Source organism: Sorex fumeus, unplaced genomic scaffold (genome assembly GCF_029834395.1).
Source record: "Sorex fumeus unplaced genomic scaffold, SorFum_2.1 ptg000007l, whole genome shotgun sequence".
Lineage (NCBI taxonomy): Eukaryota > Metazoa > Chordata > Mammalia > Eulipotyphla > Soricidae > Sorex > Sorex fumeus.
The window spans coordinates 46998820-47020622 of record NW_026606064.1 but is presented as its reverse complement, the minus strand read 5'-3'; the positions used below and the strand labels follow the sequence as shown (position 1 = coordinate 47020622).

General features: G+C 40.9%; 1 protein-coding gene across 1 annotated transcript in view; it reads right to left on the bottom strand.

The window, feature by feature from the left end:
* Window positions 1–21803, bottom strand: part of CNST (consortin, connexin sorting protein) — a 104361-nt gene that overhangs the window by 7047 nt on the left and 75511 nt on the right. Inside the window, exons 7-9 of the mRNA XM_056132251.1 lie at window positions 18327–18348; window positions 18077–18176; window positions 10884–11776 (exon numbers count right to left, since the gene is read on the bottom strand). Of these exons, the coding sequence (XP_055988226.1) occupies window positions 10884–11776; window positions 18077–18176; window positions 18327–18348 (1015 nt within the window). The remainder of the gene's footprint in view (window positions 1–10883; window positions 11777–18076; window positions 18177–18326; window positions 18349–21803) is intronic.

Sequence of the window (21803 nt, the reverse complement as noted above, 5' to 3'; positions counted from 1 at the left end):
TTTTACAAGTGGCCCACGTTGTTGACCAAGAGTAGCAATGAACTTTGGCCACGTTTTGAAAGATGGAAGGAGTATGAGAAACTACAGTTCTGTGGAATGAGTCATCATTTTGTTTTGACACTAACCTCTATCTAATCACCTGCCATATTTTCCCTTTTCTCTTTCACCAACAATCCTTTGTTTCAGTAGGGCCGGCCCCAGAGTTTGAAAGTGAGAGTGTCCTCTTTTCCACTTCTCAGTTCTCAGAGATATTCTTCAGGTTTCAGTTCTCCTTTTCTGGGGGGGTGGGGGTGGTGAGGGATTGCGGGGGATTGGGTCACACTCACTGGTGTTCAGGGGCTACTCCTGGTTCTGCACTCAAAGAATATAAGTGGTGCTGGAAACTGAATTGGGAAAGGTACAGGCAAGGCAAGTGCCTTGACTCTTGTACTATTTGTTCCTTTTTCATTTCCCTCTGGCCCTATCTGCAATCTATAAATGGAGAACAAAGAATGTGGGATCAGGAATATGAAATGGAAGAAAGCTAGAGGACTTTTTTTGTTTGCTCTTTTTTTTGGTGGGGGCCATACCTGGTAGTGCTAAGGGCTTATTCCTGGCAGGGCTCGGGGGACCATATATGTTGCTGGGGATGGAATCTGGGTCGACCGTGAGCGAGGCAAGGACCCTACCCACTGTACTATCACTCTGGCCGAAATTCTTAGACAAGAGAACCTGTTCATTTCTGGTTTTGTTTTGTCCCCCACAATCTTTACAGAAGCACTGTGATTTGCAATACTGTTAATAACAGCTTCGTGCATTCAGTGTTCTAAATCCATTCCCACCACCAGTGTGTCAGTTTCCCTCCATCAATGTTCCAAGGTCCCCTCCCATCCCTCATTTACCCCTCTTCTTGGCAAGCTCAGTCTTATGGGCCATCTCTCAAGTTCTGTCAAAATAGTCTTTGGCTATTTTGTTATTCTCTGTATCTCTCAGATTAAAAAAAAAATTGTTCTGGCTGACTTCACTCAGTCTGATGCCCTGTAGTCCCATCCATACAGTGGCAAACTGCCTGATTTCATCTTTTCTTATAGCTGAGTAGTATTCTATTGTTTATATATGTTCCTCTTTGTTTTAGCAAGACTTCTGGGTGTGTGATTATACCTGCAGCATCCAAGTTCCTGTTCATCATACTAAGGCAGTCAAAATAAAATGTTTAATAAGTGACTCTGGGAGAACTCACCTTAATTTTTTGGAAGTTAAATAAGCCAAACAAAATCATGTTTTGAGCTTGGAATCTCACTCAAAAGACTATCAAGTATTTCTAATGTAAATTGGGAAGCTGATTTTGGGTATGCAGAAATGTGTCTTTTCTAAAGTACTCTAATAATTTTAGCATTTTTTATAAAGTAACTTCATGGACAATAAGAGAATAAGAATCTTGGGCTGGGGAAATAGTTTGAAGGGCTTTGTGTCAAGGAGGGCTGGATTTGATCCACAGCATCACATAGTTCCTGAGCACAGAAGTGACCCCTGAACACAGAGCCCAGAGTAGCTCTGAGCACCATGGGTGATACCCCACCCCCCACCAAAATAAATATTAAGGATAGCACAGCGGTAGGGCACTTGCCTTACAAGCGGCCAGCATGGCCGACCCGAGTTCGATTCTTCTGCCCCTCTCGGAGAGCCCGGCAAGCTACTGAGAGTATCTCACCCGCAAGGCAGAGCCTGGCAAGCTACCTGTGACGTATTCAATATGCCAAACACAGTAACAACAAGTCTCATGATGGAGACGTTACTGGGCCCGCTCGAGCAAATTGATGAACAACGGGAGGACCGTGACATTAAAAAAATTCAAGCTTTAATAGAAACTAAACTGATTACTATTTCAATTAAATTCCTTCCCTATACAGTTAAATATACTAAATTCTTCCCTTGGAGCAACACAAAGATCTGGCTGTAATTAAAGTAATTGTTATTGGGGCTGGAGGGATAGTATATGGAGGGATAGTAGCATGTTTGCTTTACATGCAGACGATCCAAGTTCAATCCTTGGCATCCCATAACGACTCCTGAACACTGCCAGGACTAATTCCTGAGCACACTTCGAGGAATAATCCCTGAGCTCCTCCAGGATAAGGCAAAAAAAAAAAAAAAAAAAAGAAAAAGAAAAAAAAGTTACTGGTGGTAACCTATGAACAAGTGCAAAATTAAAACAACAACTAAACATCTCTCTGGCCTAATCTTTTAAACTTCCAACTAATTGAATACAACAAATCTATAGAATTGTATATCCCCCTACAAATATTAATGCTCACCTAAAACAGCATTTTAAGGATGAGCATGTAAACAAAAAATATCATTGAGCTGTTGCAAAGTCAAACTTACTCTGCCAACTCTTTGATCTTGCATCCCTACTGTTCTCTCCACAGAGCAGGAAGCAGTAGTCACCAGGCCCACTAACCCTGCCACTATGTTGCTCACAACCACAGCTCTGCATCACCATCTGCTTCTCATTCCATTTCCTGACCCTTGTCTACACCTCCAGAAACCAGCTCCTGCTCACTCTTCCACCTGAACCTCCTACATTTACTTCGTCTTCACTGAGTTCCACTCTGGTCTTCCATTGCCAGGTAAAAAGAACTGACCCCTCCACCTTACTGTCACTCAGTCCCTGCTTCCCCTCTCCCTGGGAGTTTTCTATACAGACCCGCCAACATCTGAGGCTAGACTGTTTACTCCTGTTTAATATTTCTTTATTTTGAGGCCATATCTGGCAGTACTCAGGGCTCAATCCTAGCTCTGTTTAGGGAGCAGTCCTGGTGGTGCTTGGAGGACCAATTCACAATCAGCTGTGTATAGATAGGGCAAGTGCCTTAAACCCTGCACTCTCTTTCCAGCCCCTATACTGTTAATCTATTTATATAATTTTTGGGCCACACCTGGCAACCTGGCACTGCTCAGGGTTTACTCCTGGCTCTGCACTCAGGCGAACTGGGGGGACCATATAGGGTGCCAGGGATCAAACTCTGGTCAATTAAGTTCAAGATCAGCTATACTACTGCTCTGGCCCCTGTACTGTTCATTTTTATGTTATTTTTGTTTTTAGTTTTTAGAAGAGCAAGCTTTGCAAGAGTAGGGAGCTTGAATCTGTATTCACTGACATCTCTCTCATTCTAGAGTAGATAATATACCAAAGAATAAAAGAGTATACAGAAGAGTATACAGAAGAGGGGTCCATATGGAGATAGCCTCTGGTCTATGATTATTTGAACAGCATAACTTCTCTCTTAAAACTGATTCAACTTGGAGGGAAAAAAGCTTTACTGTATAGCTAGCTGTGATTTACACCAGACTTTAGGGAATACAGAGGTATTCCATAGTGCTCCTACGCTTAAGGAGTTTATAATTAAGTGCAGAAGACAAGAGCATGTACCCTGTACAGGATTTTAGCTAAACAGGAATTAAGGAGAAATCATGCCAATTTCCCTGCCTTATTTGAAGTTTAAAGGAATACTTTGAAGAGAATAAATGCAACAGACTTTAGCAACCCAGGTATAACAGTAGCATTTAAGACCAAGGACCAAAGTAGTCTCAGACTACATGATAAAATCGCAGGACATAGATGAGTGCTCGGAAGAAATAAATATAGTAAAAGAAACAGACTAACGCAGAGATAAATATTGATCAGAGTGACTGGCCCGGGGATGGCAAGTGGGAAAACTGCCTGGCTTGCAAGCATGAGGCTGTGACTTTAATCCCTGGTGCTACCCACATACGCCAAGTACAGTATCAGCAGCTCTTCCCACTGGGATCCCTGAAACAACAGTGTTCGTTCTCTGGCACACCAAGCTCAGGTGAGCACCCCAACTAAAGAGTTCAACCCCCAGGAAGCAGCTAAGGATGTCTGAGCATCATGACCTAGTATGTGACTCCTATCCCCCGCCCCCCACCATGTGCACCACCACTGAAGTATGTGGCCTCTTGGTAAGCAAAGAGTTGTGTGTGTGGCCCCCAGTCACTGAAGCAACAAGAACAGGAAGGGAAGGGGAAAGGAAATAAAAACAAATCATACCTATAAAAACCTAAAGAAAACAACAAAGATCAGAGGGGACTAGGTGGATCTAGGAGTAGAGCTACAGCACTGACTGCGAACAAAGGGATATTAGGAGATGAAGCGGAAAAGCCAGGAGAAACCAGACCACCATGAACACCAAGCCTGAGGGTGCAGTTAGGCTAGCCTGGAGCCCTAGGGAGGTAGGGGAAGACTGACAGGCAAAATATTTTTACAGGCAAATAAAATTAATAGTTTAATAGTCTTCGTGTTAGAGCCAGAACCTGACAGTATTTGGTTTTGGTTTTGTCTGGCTGTTTCAAAAAAAGCTGAATATTTCTGTAACAGAGAAGGAAAACTCCTTATCACTCTATTTTTATGAGGGAGGGGTAAAAATGTCAAGCTTTAATGTTAATACTCTTAAGCATTCATTTAGAAGTTTTCTTCGTTATCACTCAATAATGGTAGTACTCATTAACAAAATGTCTAAGCAACAAGTCCAAGTTTTACACCTTAAAACAAGAATCCAAACAAACCATTTAAAATATTCCTCTGATTTTCTGTTTTGTTTTTGGGCCACACCTGGCTGTGCTTAGGGGGTTTGCTACTGGCTCTCTGCTCAGAGATCACCCCGACATGTCTCGGGGACCATATGAGATGCTGGGGGTCAAACCCAGATTGGTTTTGTGCAAATACCAAACGCCAAATGCCCTATCTGCTGTATTATCATTCTGGCCCCTTTTCTCTGATTTTTAAGTAATAACATATTTTTATGTTTTGAGATTTCTGCATTTTTATTGGTGGGGGGGAGCACATCTATTAGTGCTCTAGAGCTACCCCTGGCTCTGAGCTTCTGGCATCTCGAGGGGAACCATCTGCTATACTAGGAATCAAACTAGGGTCGTCTAGAAGCAAGGCAAATGGCTTAACTCCTGTTATCTCTCTGTCCACTTCCCACTTTAAAAGCAAACTGACACTGTGTTTGAATGGCCAGCAAAACTACTGCCTTTAAATGTTTGGCTTTAATTAACAGAGGTATAATTTGAATTCAGAGCTTCCCAAAGTGGCAACAGAAGAAACATGACTTTCTCCAGTATCCAAAGCCTGCTCAGGCTCCCACTGGAGTAAAGGATGGACAATCAGCCTTCTAAGCTGCCACGATTGCTAAAGATGCTGTGATGAAACCTAGCATAGTTTACTTCTTGTTCTGACCTTAATAAGTTTATCTGCCCCTTGGGGAATTAGTTTGACATTCTAAGTTTATACAGAGCTAATTGTAAGGTCACTTGAAGGGAGAAAAGAAGATATGAGAGACGGGGAAACTTTTTAAGTAGCTACTGCACAAGTCCAGGAAGAGGCAATGAAGATATAAATCAGAAGTGATTAAAATGTGTGCCTGCCACAGAGGCGATGTGGGGGTAGGAGAATGGGGGGATGAAAGGGATACTGGGAACACTGGTGGTGGAGAACGGGCACTGGTGGAGGGATGGGTACTCGATCATTGTATGACTGAATTGTAAGCACAAAAGTTTGTAGTCTGTAACTGTACCTCATAGTGATTCATTAAAAAATAAAACAATTTAAAAAAATAATAAACACGAATCCTCAAAAAAGAGTGATTAAAATGAGGGCTGAGGAGAGAACTCAAAGGGCTACTGTATATGTATATGGAACCCTGGGTTCCAGCGTTGGCACCATATAGCCCTAAAGCACAACCAGATATAACCCCTGGGTACCAAGCTGATGAGCAGTGCCTGACTGTCACTGAGTGGAACCCCAACGCCCCCCCCCCCAATAAAAGTAAAAGTGATAATATGGAAAAGAAAAGCAAGAGATATAGGATGACAAGAATGAATTAGAAAACTTGAAAAAGTTTCCCAATCTCAGAAAGTTTGGTGCTCACATATCTCTATAGTAATGAATTACAGTAGCATAGATATTATGGTATCTCTATGAGATTTTGTGAAAATTATGTGTTGAGTCTTTTGGTCTAAAAATAAAACAAAACAACAAAAAAGTGCCCACACAAAGAGGAGGTGAAAAAATGCTTCTACTAGGCTGGCCATGTGGAAGTAAAGTCACAAAGCACTGGTGCCAATGCTGAGCATCTACACAAGTTGGGGGGAAAAGCAGAGAAGGGAAAATGGAGAAAAAAAAAACCAACACTTTGCCATGAAAGAACATACCATTCATTACATTGCATCATAAACACCACAGCAGCAACAGTGAGAAGTAGCAAAGAAATGGGTGGGAAGCTGTCACTGGTGGGAGATATGATTGACTTGGGAAGAAAAACAGAGAAGACTCGAGAGGAGAAAAGCAGGCTCACCTCCTCCAGGGTTTCTTAGGGCACGAAAACGTCTTACAGCATTCTTTAATCATTAAGATACAGAATTATTTAATCATTAAGAAATCATGTTCTGTTCTCTTTTCACAAAAGAGGAGACATCTAAAAAGTACTTTAAAAACAATTCCAGGAAAACCAGCCAGGTATGGCAGCAGAGTGCCCCAAGGTGAAGGGTCTCAGGATTCCTTGCTGCATTCAAGCCTGACATACAGAAGATCCTCAAGACAGTCTTACAGAAAGCACAGGGCAGTGTTTGAATTTTCAAAAGTTTGCCCTTAAGGAGACCAGAGAGATAGCACAGCGGATAGGGACTTTGCTTTACACGCAGCTGTCCCAGGTTTAATCCTGGCATCCCATGTGGTTCCCAAGTCCCACCAGAAGTGATACTTGAGCTCAGAGTCAGGGGTAAGCTCTGAGCACCACCAGGTGTGCCCCCATTCCCCCTCCCCCCCCAAAAAAGTTTGCATTTAAAAGCAAATCCATTAAGACCTAAACATTTTACTTAGTCTAAAACCTCATCTTAAGGTCTTAAGGAAATATTAAGCATTAGTGATGTCTAGTTTTAAATGTATATATTTATTAATTCTTTTTTGGCCTGGGGGCTACACCTGATAATGTTAAGGGACCATATGATACTAGGGATCAAATCTATGACTCCTGAATATCAAGTATGTATTGAAGCCTTTTGAACCATCTCTCTAAAACTGAAATTTTGTTGTTTTAGGGGCTGTGTGTGTCGGGGGAGGGGAGAGAGAGGGGAGTCCAACCAAGGCTTCATAGATATGAAACATGTACTTGACCTCTCTGAGCTTTAAAATTCTAAACACTCTTCCTGACAAAAGTTGTGTAGATTATATTAAAGCACATTTCTCTAAAACGGAAGGAGGTACTCAGAAACAATCTGTTTAGCATTGTTAAATAGTTTTTAACATGTAACATAGCACTGCAAATTAGTTTTTTAAAAAAGTGTCAAGATTTTTTTTTTTAATTAGCATGTAGCACTGTAGCACTGTCCTTCCCATTGTTCATCAATTTGCTGGAGCAGGCCCAGTAACGTCTCCATTGTGAGACTTGTTACTGTGTTTTGCATATCGAATACGTCACAGGGAGCTTGCCAGGCTCTGCCGTGCAGTCAAGATACTCTTGGATGATGGCACAGAAAACTCTTATTAAGTAAATACGTTTCATTTAACTTTTGGTGTAGTTGGGTCATACTTGGCAGCGTTCAGGGCTTACTCCTGTTTTCAGGGATCACTCTGGTGGGGCTCAGGGGAACGTATGTGGTACCAAGGAACAAATCTGGGTAAGTGCAAGGCAAGCATTCTTGAAACTTTAGTTCCCTTGAAACTTAAGGACAACTTAAGGTGTAGAAACAGTGCGGAGGTTGAAGTGCATAGAGTGATCCCATTTTGATCCCAGATATTCCACGGTCCACTGAGCAACACTGGGTGCAGACCTAGAGGTCCCCAAACACTGCCCAATGTAGCTGTGGAGGCCTCCCAAGTGGGCCTGCTGACCCATGTAGTACAGGGGCAAAGCAGCATTGCATCCTGTGCCCTTGAACTGAACTACTGGTTTCTCAGCAGAGAATGTCCAGGAGGGCCCCTGTGATTGTTCCTCACAGTCCCCCAAACAAACAAACACAAAACAACACAACTTAATTGACTAACAGAATTTTAGGAAAGGGGATCATTTAAAAATAACTTCACAGGAGCAGGAATGTGCTCTATGGAACACTTCCCTTGTATGTGAGTGAGGTTCTAAGATCCTGAGTTTGTGTCCCAATACTGCAAAAACAAATTATAACAACAAATAAACATCAGAAAAAAGACAACTTTAAATGTAAGTACATATGGTTTCTCCTGCTCACGGTATCCCACTGGAAAATAGGCATTACCTTCATTTGAGAAAGGATTATTCCATTTGACTATAGTACAACATAAACTCAAAGTAATTCCTCATCATAAAATGTTCCTTAAGGTAGACTAAGTGAGAGACTCTAATCCTTCTTGACATTTCATATCCATAAAGGAAAAACTAGTCCTTAACTTTTTCTCATGAGGACAAGTTGATTATTGGCATGAAAAGGTAGTCTTTTGGTATTTCAATAAGATTTAATAATTACCTGTACCAGAGGCTTCGTGAAAGTAAAGAAGAAAAGAAATACTGGGTATGATGTTTTATTTGCCCTATTTTTTTCTTACATAAATAAGAAAAATTTAGGAACCAGGATTTTTATTAAAATTTTCAAAAATATAGTTAAAATTATATATACACATAAACATGAAACTGCCACCTTAGCCACTTTTACATATATAATTAAGTGGTATTAACTTTGCTTATATATAAAATGCACCACAGCATCCTAATATCCATTTCTAAAATTTTCATCTTCCCAAACAGAAACTCTGTACTCACTGGGCAAATATTATATAATTTTGAGAAAAAGGTAAGGAGGAAAATCATAGATTATGGAAAACAATGAAGGGCCTGATTAAAATAAAAAGAATAAACACTGATGAACACTGGGTCAATATATACCATTCTAATTTGTTAAGAAGAAACTAAGAAGAAAACTCAATTGTGCAGTATTGACTAGAAATCACAGTAAAAAATCACAGAACAGAAACTTTTCAGAACAGAACAGAGAAAACCTTTCACAGGTCCTGTCTCATGTAAGTCATGTTGTTTTGTTTGGCTTTATTTTTCTATTTCCCCTCTTAAGTCACTTATTTTAAATGTTAAAAAAAATAGCGTTTAAATAGGATTTAAGAGTTCCTTTTTAAAATACAAAAAAGCTCACCAAAAGAGAGGAGGTACTATTCTAATTTCTATTCTAATAGCTACTATTCTAATTTCAAAGGAGGAAATTGAGACTTAGGTCACCAGTACCTGATAACTGACAGAGTTAGCATCTGAATTTAGGACTATTTCTCTGCTCTTTCCACTATTCAAGGCCATTTTCCCTCTAAGGTTCTCATTTTATTGTAGTTTTTATCTATTTTTTTTCTTGCTTTTTGGCCATACCCAGAAGGGCTGGGGTTTACTCCTGGCTCTGGGCTGAGGAATCACTCCTGCCTGTGCTTGGGGGGCCATATGTGGTGGACGGGATCAAACTGCAGTTGGTTAGGTGTATGGCAACTGCCCAAACCCTTGTGCTAGCTCTCTGGCTTGGGTTTTTTTTTTGTTTGTTTGTTTTGTTTCTTACCCTGAACTAAAAAAAAAAATAATAATAATCTTATCAAACATAGGAGAATGATCTTTTATCTTTTGGGTCACATCAGCAATGTTCAAGGGTTACTCCTGACTCTATACTTAGGAACTATTCTTGGAGGTGGTCGGGGGATTGTATGGGATGCTAGGGATCAAACTCAGGCTGATCGTGTGCAAGGCAAACAGCCTACCCACTGTACTATCACTCTGGCCCTAAGAATAATCATCTTGATTCTCTTCCCCTCATCCTTGGTTTTGATTAACCTCGTTGATGTTCAGAGAAACTTTAAAACTTTGAATAATTTATAATATTTGACTTAGTCAAGTAGTGAGTACTAAATTTGTTCACATTTACGGTTTAGGAATAAATACTATATGAAAGAAAAGACTCATTATATACAACTTAATGCCTTAAAAAATCCATCCGGAGCTGGAGTGATAGTACAGCAGGTAGGGCATTTGCCTTGCACATGGTCGGCCTGGGTTCAATCCCCGGCATCCCGTATGGTCCCCTGAGCACTGCCTGGAGTAATTCCTGAGTGCAGAGCCAGGAATAACCCAGGGGCATCATGGGGTGTGACCCAAAAAGCCATTAAAAAAAAAAACCTTAAAAAATCCTTCCTATATTTCCTAGTTATTTTGTTTCCTTTATTCTGCTACAGTGTTTAAGAATCTAAAATATACATTTAGATTCTTAAATATAAATATGAGAAGAATATAAATACATTCTTAAATATAAATATAAGAGGAAGAAACTGCCTGAAAAGATAGTACAAAGATTAAGGCACTTGTCCGGCATGGGGCCAACCCCAGGTACATGCCTAATACATTGTTTCCAAAGTAATACCAGAAGCAAGCCCTGAGCAGAGCTGGAATCCTCCAGCATGGCCTGGTGTGGCCCACCATCACCCCCAAGGGGGGAGAAATAGTGGTACATATGTATTATCATCTAGATATATAAGAGAAAAATATTTCCTTATAAGAATATGACTAATCTTGATCATAAATTGTGGAACTGCCAAATAAACATCAAAGGAACACAAAAATGGAATCAAAACATTTAATGTACCTGAAGACATGTGATATTATTTCTTGAACTATGAACATCCTGCTTAAAAGTCATTTTAGTCAGTACATATAAATAAAAACAAAAGCTACTAATCATTGAACGTTTTAACAAAAATTTCCCATTTGATATCAGAGATCACTGAAAAAAAAATCAGGCTGCATTTAGTATAATGTACTTTCAAAATATCACCTTTCATTATATTTAAATTAAATCTCAATTTTTACCTCTGCGATCTCTATCCTTTTCGCAAGATCATCGAGAGAAAGACAGCTGTCATCGGGAGGCAGATTTTCCTGTAGACTGTAAGATGCTTCTTCAGGAGAAAGATCCTGAAGGAGGTCAGAGTCGTCCTCTTGGTTATCTTCGTAGGAAAAGGACTCTTCTGCATCCTTCAGGCATCCCTCTAAAAGGCTGTTCAAATAGGCTTCGGCCTCTTTATTGACTAGGTCATCCTGATCTTCCTTTCCCTCTGGGGCCATAGACAGCTCTGAAAGTGCTGCACTTAAGTCAGATGCGTTCCCATTTTCACAAAGTACCCTCTCAGACTCCGGTGAGTCAGGCAGCCCCGGGGGTGATTTTCCATCCCTGTCAGTGAGATCAGGTTGCCTCGGTTCATTTAGCTCATTGTTCTCAGGTTGGCTTGTGGGCACCGCCTCGGCAGCATCTTCTAGCGCCAAGTGAAGTTCCTTTCTCTGAGTCTGTGAATACTGCCCTGCAGGAATCAGCACTGGAGGTATATGGTCAGAGCCTGGTAGAAGCAGAGGTTCTATCATTGACTCGCGGGAAAGCATCAACTTGGGGGCTTCAGCGTCGGCCTCTATTCTGGCCGCCTCTGGGCAGCCATCTGTTTGAGCCAGCGGCGAGCCAGCGGCCTCACAGGCATCCTCGGCACAGTGTGGCCCAGACCGGCCAGGCGCCGCGGCTGAGGGCTGGGCGGGGAGCTCCAGGGTGTCCTCAGTGCTGCCCAGCGGCTCCTCCTCGTGGGCCTTCCCTGCAGTTACTGGAGGGCTCGGGGGAGCCGCCTGCCCGCCCAGCTGATTACAGCAGGGGAGGCTCTCCAGGGGCTCTTTATGCTGGCCTTCTCTCCCTGGCTCCATGCCAGGGCAAATGCTACTCTCTGAAAACAAAACAAAACAAAAACAAAATAGTCTATTTTAAGAGTCAAAGCAGTATTTTGCATAGGACCTAACAGAAAATGTGTATTCTGATCCTTTTGATTGGAAAGTCTGTTTTAGCTAGTTAGGAAATACCCGAGATTGTAAATAACTTTTTATGTATAAAAATTAAGAGATTATTTTTAAAATGTTAAGTGAGGTCAGGGTGAGAGTCTAGAGGTTTCAGGGTTATGTGCCTGGTCTGGGTTCTATCCCAAGGACACCAGGGCCTCCTCAAGTGTCATAAAGGCAGCCTGGTCCTGGGGCCCACATTGAGCTGTCTGGCCCAGCTGTCTGAGTAAGTGGCCCCAGGTCCCGAGCATAGCTTGGGAAGCCCCAGAAAAAAACAAAGAATGGAACATGTTAAGAATACAGTACTGTCATTGAAAACATGATTTCTCAAAGGTTTAAAAGATAATCTTCTGAATTTCATAGAGACTTTATATAATAAATATTCCTACATTATAAATGAACATTTTAAAATCTGGAAAAAATTTTTCAGTATATTTAAGACATGCATATTAAGTAAATATTCTTGCATGATAAATGTTAGCAATGCATTTACACATTTAAAAATATAACAAGGGCTGGAGTGATAGTATAGTGGGGAGGGCATTTGCCTTGCATGTGACCGACCCGGGTTCAATCCCCAGCATCCCAGATGGTTCCCCGAGCACCGCCAGGTGTAATTCCTGAGTGCAGAGCCAGGAGTAACCCCTGAGCATCGCCAGGTGTGGTCCCAAAAAGCCAAATATATAAAACAAAATCAATACGGATGCTGATCTATTAAGATGTAATTCAGTCCATTCTGTTCAGACTTACTTAAGCATAATATCCTTAGGGCTAGAGAGAAAACTCAAGCAACTGGAACTCATGCTTTGCAAGCTATAGTCCCAGATTTGACCTACAACACTGGGTAGATCCCCCAAGAAGTGCTAGGAGCAACTCCTGAGCATTCAGTCAGGAGTAGCTTCTGAGTACCCCTGGACTAAGATGCTTGTTTTGCATGTGGCCAACCCAGGTATGATCACTAGTATGTAAGGTTCCTGGGCACAGAATTGGGAAGTTTGCAGGGCCTGAGAAAAAGAAAAAAAAAAGGATTTGGGGGGCTGGAGTGATAGCATAGCGGGTAAGTCATTTGCCTTGCATGTGGCTGACCCGGGTTTGATTCCCAGCATCACATATGGTCCCCCGAGCACTGTTAGGAGTAATATCTGAGTGCATGAGCCAGGAGCAACCCCTGTGCATCGCCGGATGTGACCCAAAAAGCCAATAAATAAATAAATAAAAAATTTAAAAAAAAGGATTTGAGGGTTTGGGGATAAGGCACCTGTCTTGCACATGATTGACCCCAGCATGAACTCCTCACAACACATAGTACCCTAAGCATGTCCAGGGCTACACCTGAGCACTAAGCCTAGAAAAACCCTGAGTACCACAGGGAATTGATCCTAAAACCCAGAATGGAGTCAGGGAATCAGTAGGAGACTACAACTTATGTGATCTAGTATATGTGACCACTTGGCAGATGGGTTTATACTCACTTATAACATTCCCAGTTACCCAGTATCCTGACATCCGAACCGGAGGGAATTTAGGGAGATGAGCACAGCCTCCTCTCAGAGAAGAATGCTATCAAATCCTGGCTTCAGAGAGGACCATTTATCACTGCTCTGACATATAAGCATCCTTCCCTGTTACAACATTTTCCTTCTCCCTTTAAAGGATTTTGTTAATCTACTCATAGGAAGCAAATCTACCTATAGAAATCTTGTGTTACTTTCATCACACTTGAGTGCTTAGATGGTCTTGTCTGAGTGGAATTTCCCACTCTGTAATTTTTTGCAAGAAAATCACAAATAAAAGCTCTGTTCTTACTTGCAGATAAATTCCAGCTCGCTGCTTAATTATAGCTTACTGTTGTAAAGTCTTTCATTCTGTATCACTACTCAGAGCTCCACTCTAACTGCTAGATGAGATGTTGTCTGATTCATGAGCTACCGAATAAATAGCCTGTGAGAACTTTATAATTTACTCACTTGGATTTTGTTTTATTAATCCTGCTGAATATCAAAGAATCATTTAAAGTTTAATAAATTACAGAAAAGAAAGAGAGAAAGGAAAAGAAAGAAAGAGAAAGAGAAAGAGAGGAAGAGAAAGAAAGAAAGAAGGAAAGAAAGAAAGAAAAAATTTATTTTATATTATTTTTTATTCTTTCTTATTTCCACTGGCTTCCACGCTACTAAGCTTGTCAGCATGCCACTTTGTTAAGATGGGGAGAAGGGTGCACCAAATAAGGGTGTTGGGAGGATTCCCCCAGGATGGGAGAAGCATGCTGAAAGTAGACGATAGACCAAACATGATTGCCACTCAATGCCTCTCTTGCAAACCACAACACCCAAAAGGAGAGAGAGAACAAAAGGGAATGCCCTGCCACAGAGGCAGGGGTGGGATGGGGGGGATGGGGGTGGGAGGGATTCTGAGACCCGTGGTGGTGAGGATGGGTGCTGGTGGAGGGATGGGTACTTGATCATTGTATAACTGAAACCCAAGCACAAAAATTTGTAAGTCTATAACTGTAGACTTGGTGTTTCACATGGTGTTTCACTAATAAAAAAAAATAAAGTTGGATTATTATTTTTGTTTGAGTGTATTTGGCTTTTATGTTACTTTCCAATCTAATCTAGTGTGCTCCCACTGGAATTTCAGTACTGAAGAAACAATAACACAGAAGGTTCAACTAGCAACAAACATGTTAATAAATTCTTAGATAATGACTTTACCAACCCTGTGTTCAGATATAATAATCTGCACATAAAGATTGGTTCTTTCATACTGATTAATTTTAATATTGAAACTTTGTAATCTAATCAATTACAACTTTAGAATTGCATTAACAGTTGTGGCTTTTGTCTACACTAAAATAAAAAAATTTTTTTTAAGTTGGAAAGAGGGCCAACTAAGAACTGAGGCCCAAGGACCAATCTCCAGAGGTTTAAATGAGATGACCCTCAAAGCATTCTCATAGGGTTCTGGGAGTCAATGAGGCTGAACTCCTCAGCCCACAGTATCTGAAAGCATAAGGCAAAGAGAAATGTGACATGCTCTGCTGAGCTGTCTGGGACAATGACTTTGGACTTAGCTTCTCCTCAGCGGGTCTTGCTGGAGCCATCACAAATCCCCACAGAACAACCTGGATTCACCCCTACAGACTAATCCAGACAAGTTCCAGCTGAGAGCAGACCATGCTCCCAGGCCCAGAAGGACAGTAGGAATTTGAATAAAATAAAACCAAAGTGTGATTTTATAATTTAATAGGACTTGGGGCTGGTGAGATAGCACAGCGGGTAGGGCGTCTGCCTTGCACACGGCCGACCCGGGTTCGATTCCCAGCATCCCATATAGTCCCCCTGAGCACCGCCAGGAGTAACTCCTGAGTGCAGACCCAGGAGTAACCCCTGTGTATTGCCAGGTGTGACCCAAAAAGCAAAAAAAAAAAAAAAAATTTAATAGGACTGAATTCTAAAGCATTAAAATGAGACTGATAATTAGCTATAAGTGACCATTATATGAATAAAATGTGAGTTGGTTGGTTACAGTTACTAGATAAAATACAATTGTTTGGGCTAATGAAACAGATTTGCATGCTTGGGGTCCAGGTTTGATCCCCAGCACCACATAGTCTCCTGAGCACTACCTCAGAGTCCCAAACGTGGTGTAGCCCCTGAGCATCTCCAGGTGTATCTCCCAAAATAAAAATTAAAGATACAATTATTTCAAGAATTTTTCTAATTCTCTCGATTATCAATTAAATGGCAATAAAGGATAACCGTAGGTACAATATCATTTATAAGGTATCAGTCTCAAAATGATTGTTTTATTTTACTATTTAAAAACAGTACAAAATATTATTAGTGGGTGGCCGTATTTATCTAATAGAATATAATAACGGTGTGAAAAAGTGCTTTGAAGCAGACTGGTTTTGGTGTATTTAAATTCTTGTTCTGTTTAAGAACTCAACAGAATGGATTGTAACAGAAATCCTGCATGCTTTGAATTTTATTTTGACCATTTATGTTACCTGAAGCAAACTGTTTAACTTCAATATGCCTTTCTTTCTTTGACTCTAAAGTGTGTGTGCTAGGGCCAGGAATCTAACTTATGGAGAAAAACTGGTAATTTAAGATGCAAAGATGCAAACTAGATCATGAAAGGAGTTCAGTAATAAATGATTTCATGGAAAATCTGTTATATTCTTAATTAGTGTTCAGTCACCCTAAGTCAAACTATTTTGTATACTATGTTGTACTTTTACTGTGTCAAATTATAATTTTGGGGAGAAACTGCAATTATCTTTAAAGGTAGGGAAAGATAGTTTCCTCCCTTCTTCCCTCCCTCCCTCCATTCCACCTCTGCTCTCTAGGAGAAGACAATTTTAATCACTTTAGATGCTTTCTCAAATATATACAAACCACCATCCCTAAAATAAGACATTTTTATTGCTTTCATCTTCACTGTATCACTGAATCACTGTCATCCTGTTGTTCATTGACTTCCTTGAGCAGGCACCAGTAACGTTTCCTTCATCCTAGCTCTGAGATTTAAGAAAGTGCCACATTTGAGGCTCTTTCAGGGTCAGGAGAATGAGACCCATCATTGTTACTGGTTTTTGGCATATTGAATACGCCACGGGGAGTTTGCCAGACTGCTGTGTGGGCAGGATACTCCCATTAGCCTGCCAGATTCTCCAGAGTAAGAACTAGATAATAAGATGTCCGCTTCCGGGAGCTGGGTTTTATAGACTCTGGGTCTCGGCCACAGATGGGATTACACGGCACCGGGGGCAGTTTGTGGGTGTAATGCCTGGAAGATGGGGGATCTGGGTGGAGGAGGCCCAGTCCCAATTCGAGCAGGCTTGGAGATCTACGCCCCAGGTCCCGCACACCTGGGTTCCTCTGCTGGTTCCTTCATGTGTGAGGCTCCTGCCTACGCGCCTGCCTGTCCTCACTGGGGCCCTCGGAGGAGGGTGGGTTGAGTTTCCCTCCCCACCCCAAGCAGAGCCCCGGCAGCTGAAGACCTCTGGTTCCAGCCACAGCCATGCTTAAAACCACTCTCCACATGTTCGGAGGAGCCTCATGCATATTTTCATCTTAACTTAATAAAATATAAACAAATTAAAAGAATAAAAAGGCAGCAATTCAAGGTCAGACACCAGCGATAGAACTTTAAGTTCTAGTTCGTTCGACTCCTAACAGATTAGTCATTCTAGTTTCTTAAAACTATTCTACCTGCCTTACCTCAGTTGTTAAAAGAAATGAAATCATATAGAGAAAAACACCTTGGAAATGATATTTTGTAAAATTGTAAAATTCCCTGAAGATTTTCATAAGATAGGAAAGTGGCAATGAATAGGGAACACTGCTAGGACACCAGCAGCGGGGAGCAGAGATAGCACGGGCGGAGGAGGGAGAGGAACAGTGGTAGTTCATGACTATATTGAGTTCTTTTGCCAGGTACTGTTCTACTTTTTTGTTTCTGGTTTTGGGGGCCACACCTGGCGGTGCTCAGGGAACTATATATGGTTCCTAGGTCTGAACTGGGTTGGCCACATAGAAGGAAAGGCACCTTTTACATGCTGCACTGGCTCTTCATTTCCTGTTCTACATTTTAAACATGAAATTAATAATTTAATCCCTATAAAAATCCCATAAGGTAAATACTGTTAGCACACACATTATCTTTTTGTGGTTCCATAAGTAAAACCCAGGGTCTTTCACTTGCTAGGCAAATGCTCCATCACTAAGTTAGGTTCCTGGCCCTAACTTATAAAGAAAGGAAGGCATATTGAAGTTAAACAATTTGCTTCAGGTAACATAAATGGTCAAAATAGAATTCAAAGCACACAGAACGAATTTCTGTTACAGTCCATTCTGTTGAGTTTTTAAACAGAACAAGAATTTAAATACGGCAAAACCAGTCTGCTGCAGAGCATTTTTACACACCATTGTTATAATCTATTAGTTAAATATAGCCAACCACTAAAAACATATGTATGTATTAAAATAATTTCTATTTTATAATGTCTGCTACTAGGCAGCAACTAACAATGAAGTGATACAATATTAAAAAATTTTACATTTCTACTTTCTAGGAGAGGTATATGCAAAAAAAAATTCCTGCAAGCATCTAAGGTATAAAACTTATAAAACAATAACTGGCAGGCTTCTTTTGCCTTTCCCTCTGACTCAGTTTAAAAAACATACTTGGCTCTTTGGCTGTAGCTCCCCGGCCCTTTGGCTCTTCAGACACCGTAATTAACTGTGTAATGCTTTTCTTTTCCAGGGTCTTCTCCACAGCTGCTATCTGAAAAGGTCAGGAAAAAAGAAGAGGGAAAAATTGTTGCATTAAATTCGAAAGCTGAAAGTAACTTGAGAAAAGATTTTATTTTCCAAAACAGTTTCAGATAACAGATACACTGTTTTTTCTATAAATAAATTCAAAACAATATCTTACCTTTTGTTTAGATACAAGCGGACTGTAGAAAAAGAGAGAGAAGAATTAAAAACATTACAGCAGCAAGATGCCTCCAAACAAATGTCACTGAAATAACCATAAAAAATATAGCTTCCCCAGCTTCTAATACTAACAGAGAACATTTCCACTGCTGAAACAACTCCACTGTTCCACACAATTCAAACTGCAGCTGCACCATGTGTTAATCTCCTTAGATGGCAATTACTACTGAACCCCCTCTAAGAGGCTACAAATATGCAATTCAGGAAAAACAAAACGTTAAGTTCTTGCTAGTAATGTACTTAAAGAGAATTAACATACATATTAAATTTAAAAAAATTTAAAACAGACTATGATGGAAGATAGTTTTACTGGGAGAAGATAGATTTAACATAACACATGGTAACAGTTAAGAAAAAATTAATTTAAAATATATTTTAGGGTACAGTCAAGATGACATAGTCATCATCAGGAGTGCCTACATCTACCAGAAAGCATGCACAAAAATGATTATAGACATCATTTTATTCATAATATTAAAAAATCAGAAAGAGAGGCCAGGGAAATAGTACAGCAGGTAGGGAGCTTGCCTTGCAGGCACCCAACCCAGGTTCAATCCCCAGCACCCCATATGGTTCCCAGGGCTCACCAGAAGTGATTCCTGAGTACAGAGTCAGCAGTGAGTAATGAGCAAAGCTGGGTGTGGCACAAGAAACAAACAAAAAAACCACAAAACAACAACGAAAGAGCTAAAATGATAATTGACAACAGAAAGGACAAATAAATTACTACACAACCATACAATCATGAACCCACATGAGAATAAAACAGCAAATTACCATGATATGCAAATATACGTGTAACAGAGATGATGAAAGTTCAAAGTAGCTAGATACCAGAGCCTACCTTCTGTCTGATAACAGTAATGTTGGGCGTGAATACTGACTTGACTCATGCACTAGGCAACTTTCTGACAAGTTGCACTGCTCTTCATTTTGGTAGGAGGTAATTTCATAAACATGCTTGTATATGTAAAAATTCATCAGGCTTCCACACTTTAGTGTTAATTCAAAAATATTTTTAAAGTAAAAAAAAAAAATGGGACTGAGAAGAGTACTCAGACGGCTATACAAGACCTGGCATGCACAAGCCTGAGTCTGATCTCCAGCACCGGATACTTCCACTGTCCACTAATGTGACCCCAGTATCCCCAGCACCATGGAAGCTGAGCAGCACATCGCTGGGTCCTGCCACTGAGCCATGCTGCTTGCAGTGCCAGGTCAAGTGTTACTGGGTATGGCCTTCGGGGCCTTTGAGTGGTGCTTGGGAGCCTCTCCTCAAATTAAATTAAATTTTTAAAATTTAATAATAATATGGGTAAAAATACAAATTGAAAACATAAAGACATGTTCACACTGTGTTCAGTAGATATTTGCTTTTATTTATTTATTTAAATTTTTATTAGTGAAACACCATAAGGTACAGTTGTAGACTTACAAATTTTTGGCTTGGGTTTCGATTAAAAAATGATCAGATACCCATCCCTCCACCAGTGCCCATTTTCCATGGATCCCAGTATCCCTCCCCCTCCACACCCCCCCCCCCCCCCCGATCCCACCCTGCCTCTGTGGCAGGGCATTCCCTTTTGTTCTCTCTTTCCTTTTGGGTGTTGTGGTCTGCAAAAGAGGCACTGAGTGGCAATCATGTTCGGTCTATAGTCTACTTTCAGCATAGATGCACCATTATTATTTAGAGTTTATACCCCCAAATCAGACCTGCTGAAAAGGCATTGTGAAATAATTTGTTTTCTACAGCTGGTTACAAGAACCAAATGATGTCGCACGGCCGCTATAGCTATAGTGGCCGCGCGATTTTGGATTTCTGGTATTTTCCTTATTAAGCCTGGAAGTATTTCTGCCGAGAGTCAGATAATTATGAGATTGGTTTCTGTGGCTCTGGAGCCATGGTCGTGCAGGAGAGCCGCTCATGGGGGGCAACTCGTGACCTCGGTAGGGCGTGAAGGACGAGCCGGGAATGCCCCCCTTCCCATGAGGTTTCAGTCGCCCTGTCATGACCGGCTCATACCTGGCTTTCCAAAAAGCTCCGAGGCGGCTGCCATCTTGCTTTCCAGAGGGAAAAAGGCGGAAGGGAGCAACACCCTTTCCCCTCTGGGCAGGCATGATGGCCTGGATTAAGGCACAGTCCATTCACTTTTCTGCCACAAGCTGCCAGACTCTGCATTGATATTTGCTTTTAAATAAACAATTGCAGCACATCAAAAATTTGTTAAATCCCTGGGAAACACAAGTAAGTTTTTGTTGTTTTTTTTCAAATTATTTGTGTAGTATTTATTCTTTCTTTTCTTTTCTTTTTTATTGAATCACTGTGAGATGTACCATTACGAAGTTGTTCATGATTAGGTTTCACTGTCATACAATGTTCTTTCACCATTCTTTCACCATCCTTTCGCCAGTGTACATTTCACACCACTAATTTCCCTAGTTTATCTCCTGAAGACCAACAAAGCTTTCATACTGAATATTTCACTGTCATTGTCCTCCCGTTGTTCATCGATTTGCTCAAGCAGGCAGCAGTAATGTCTCACAACAAATTGTAAGACTTGTTGTTACTGTGTTTGGCATATCGAATACTTCACTAGTAGCTTGCCAGGCTTTGCCGTGAGGGCGAGATACTCTCTGTAGCTTGCCGGGCTCTCTGAGAGGGGAAGAGGAATCAAACTTGGGTTGGCCATGTTGGCTGCATGTAAGGCAAATGCCCTACCCATTGTGCTATCACTCCAGCCCAACTGAATATTTACTTTCATTTATTTTGTAGCACTGGGGATGAAACCCAGGGCCTCACAAATGGGAGGAATGTGCTCTATCACTGAGCCACACACACAGCCCTAAAGAATATTTTAAAGCAAGAAATTTTTCTCCTAATTTTTTGAAAGGTGGAAGTGGAGTGGGGTGGAGAATTGAGCCACACTCTGAGATTCTTAGGGACTATTCCTGGCTCTCTGCTCAGGAGGAACCCGTGGCAGTTCTTGAGGGGCCATATGCTGTGCAGGGATTCAACGAGGCAATCCAAGTACCTCACCTCCTGGACTATCTCTTTGACCCTCCTTGATCTATTTCAAAGATTTTGAAAATTTATTTAAAAATTTTATGTAGGTGGCTGGAGAAAGTACAGCAGGTAAGGTACATACAGTCTCCCCAGCTCCACTAGGAATAAGCCCTGAAGACTGCTGGAAATGGTCCCAGATCATCCATCCCCAAAAATGAAATAAAATTTTAGTATATATACTGCCAAAAGGAGCACAAATTAATATTTTATGTAGTTGAAAGTTAACCTGTTTAGCATATTAATAAATCAGCTTATAATTTGAATCTCTTGAATACTGTTTCAAAGTTCTACATTGATCAACACAAGAAAATTGGTATTACAACAGTTGAGTGTCACTTCTGAATCATTCTT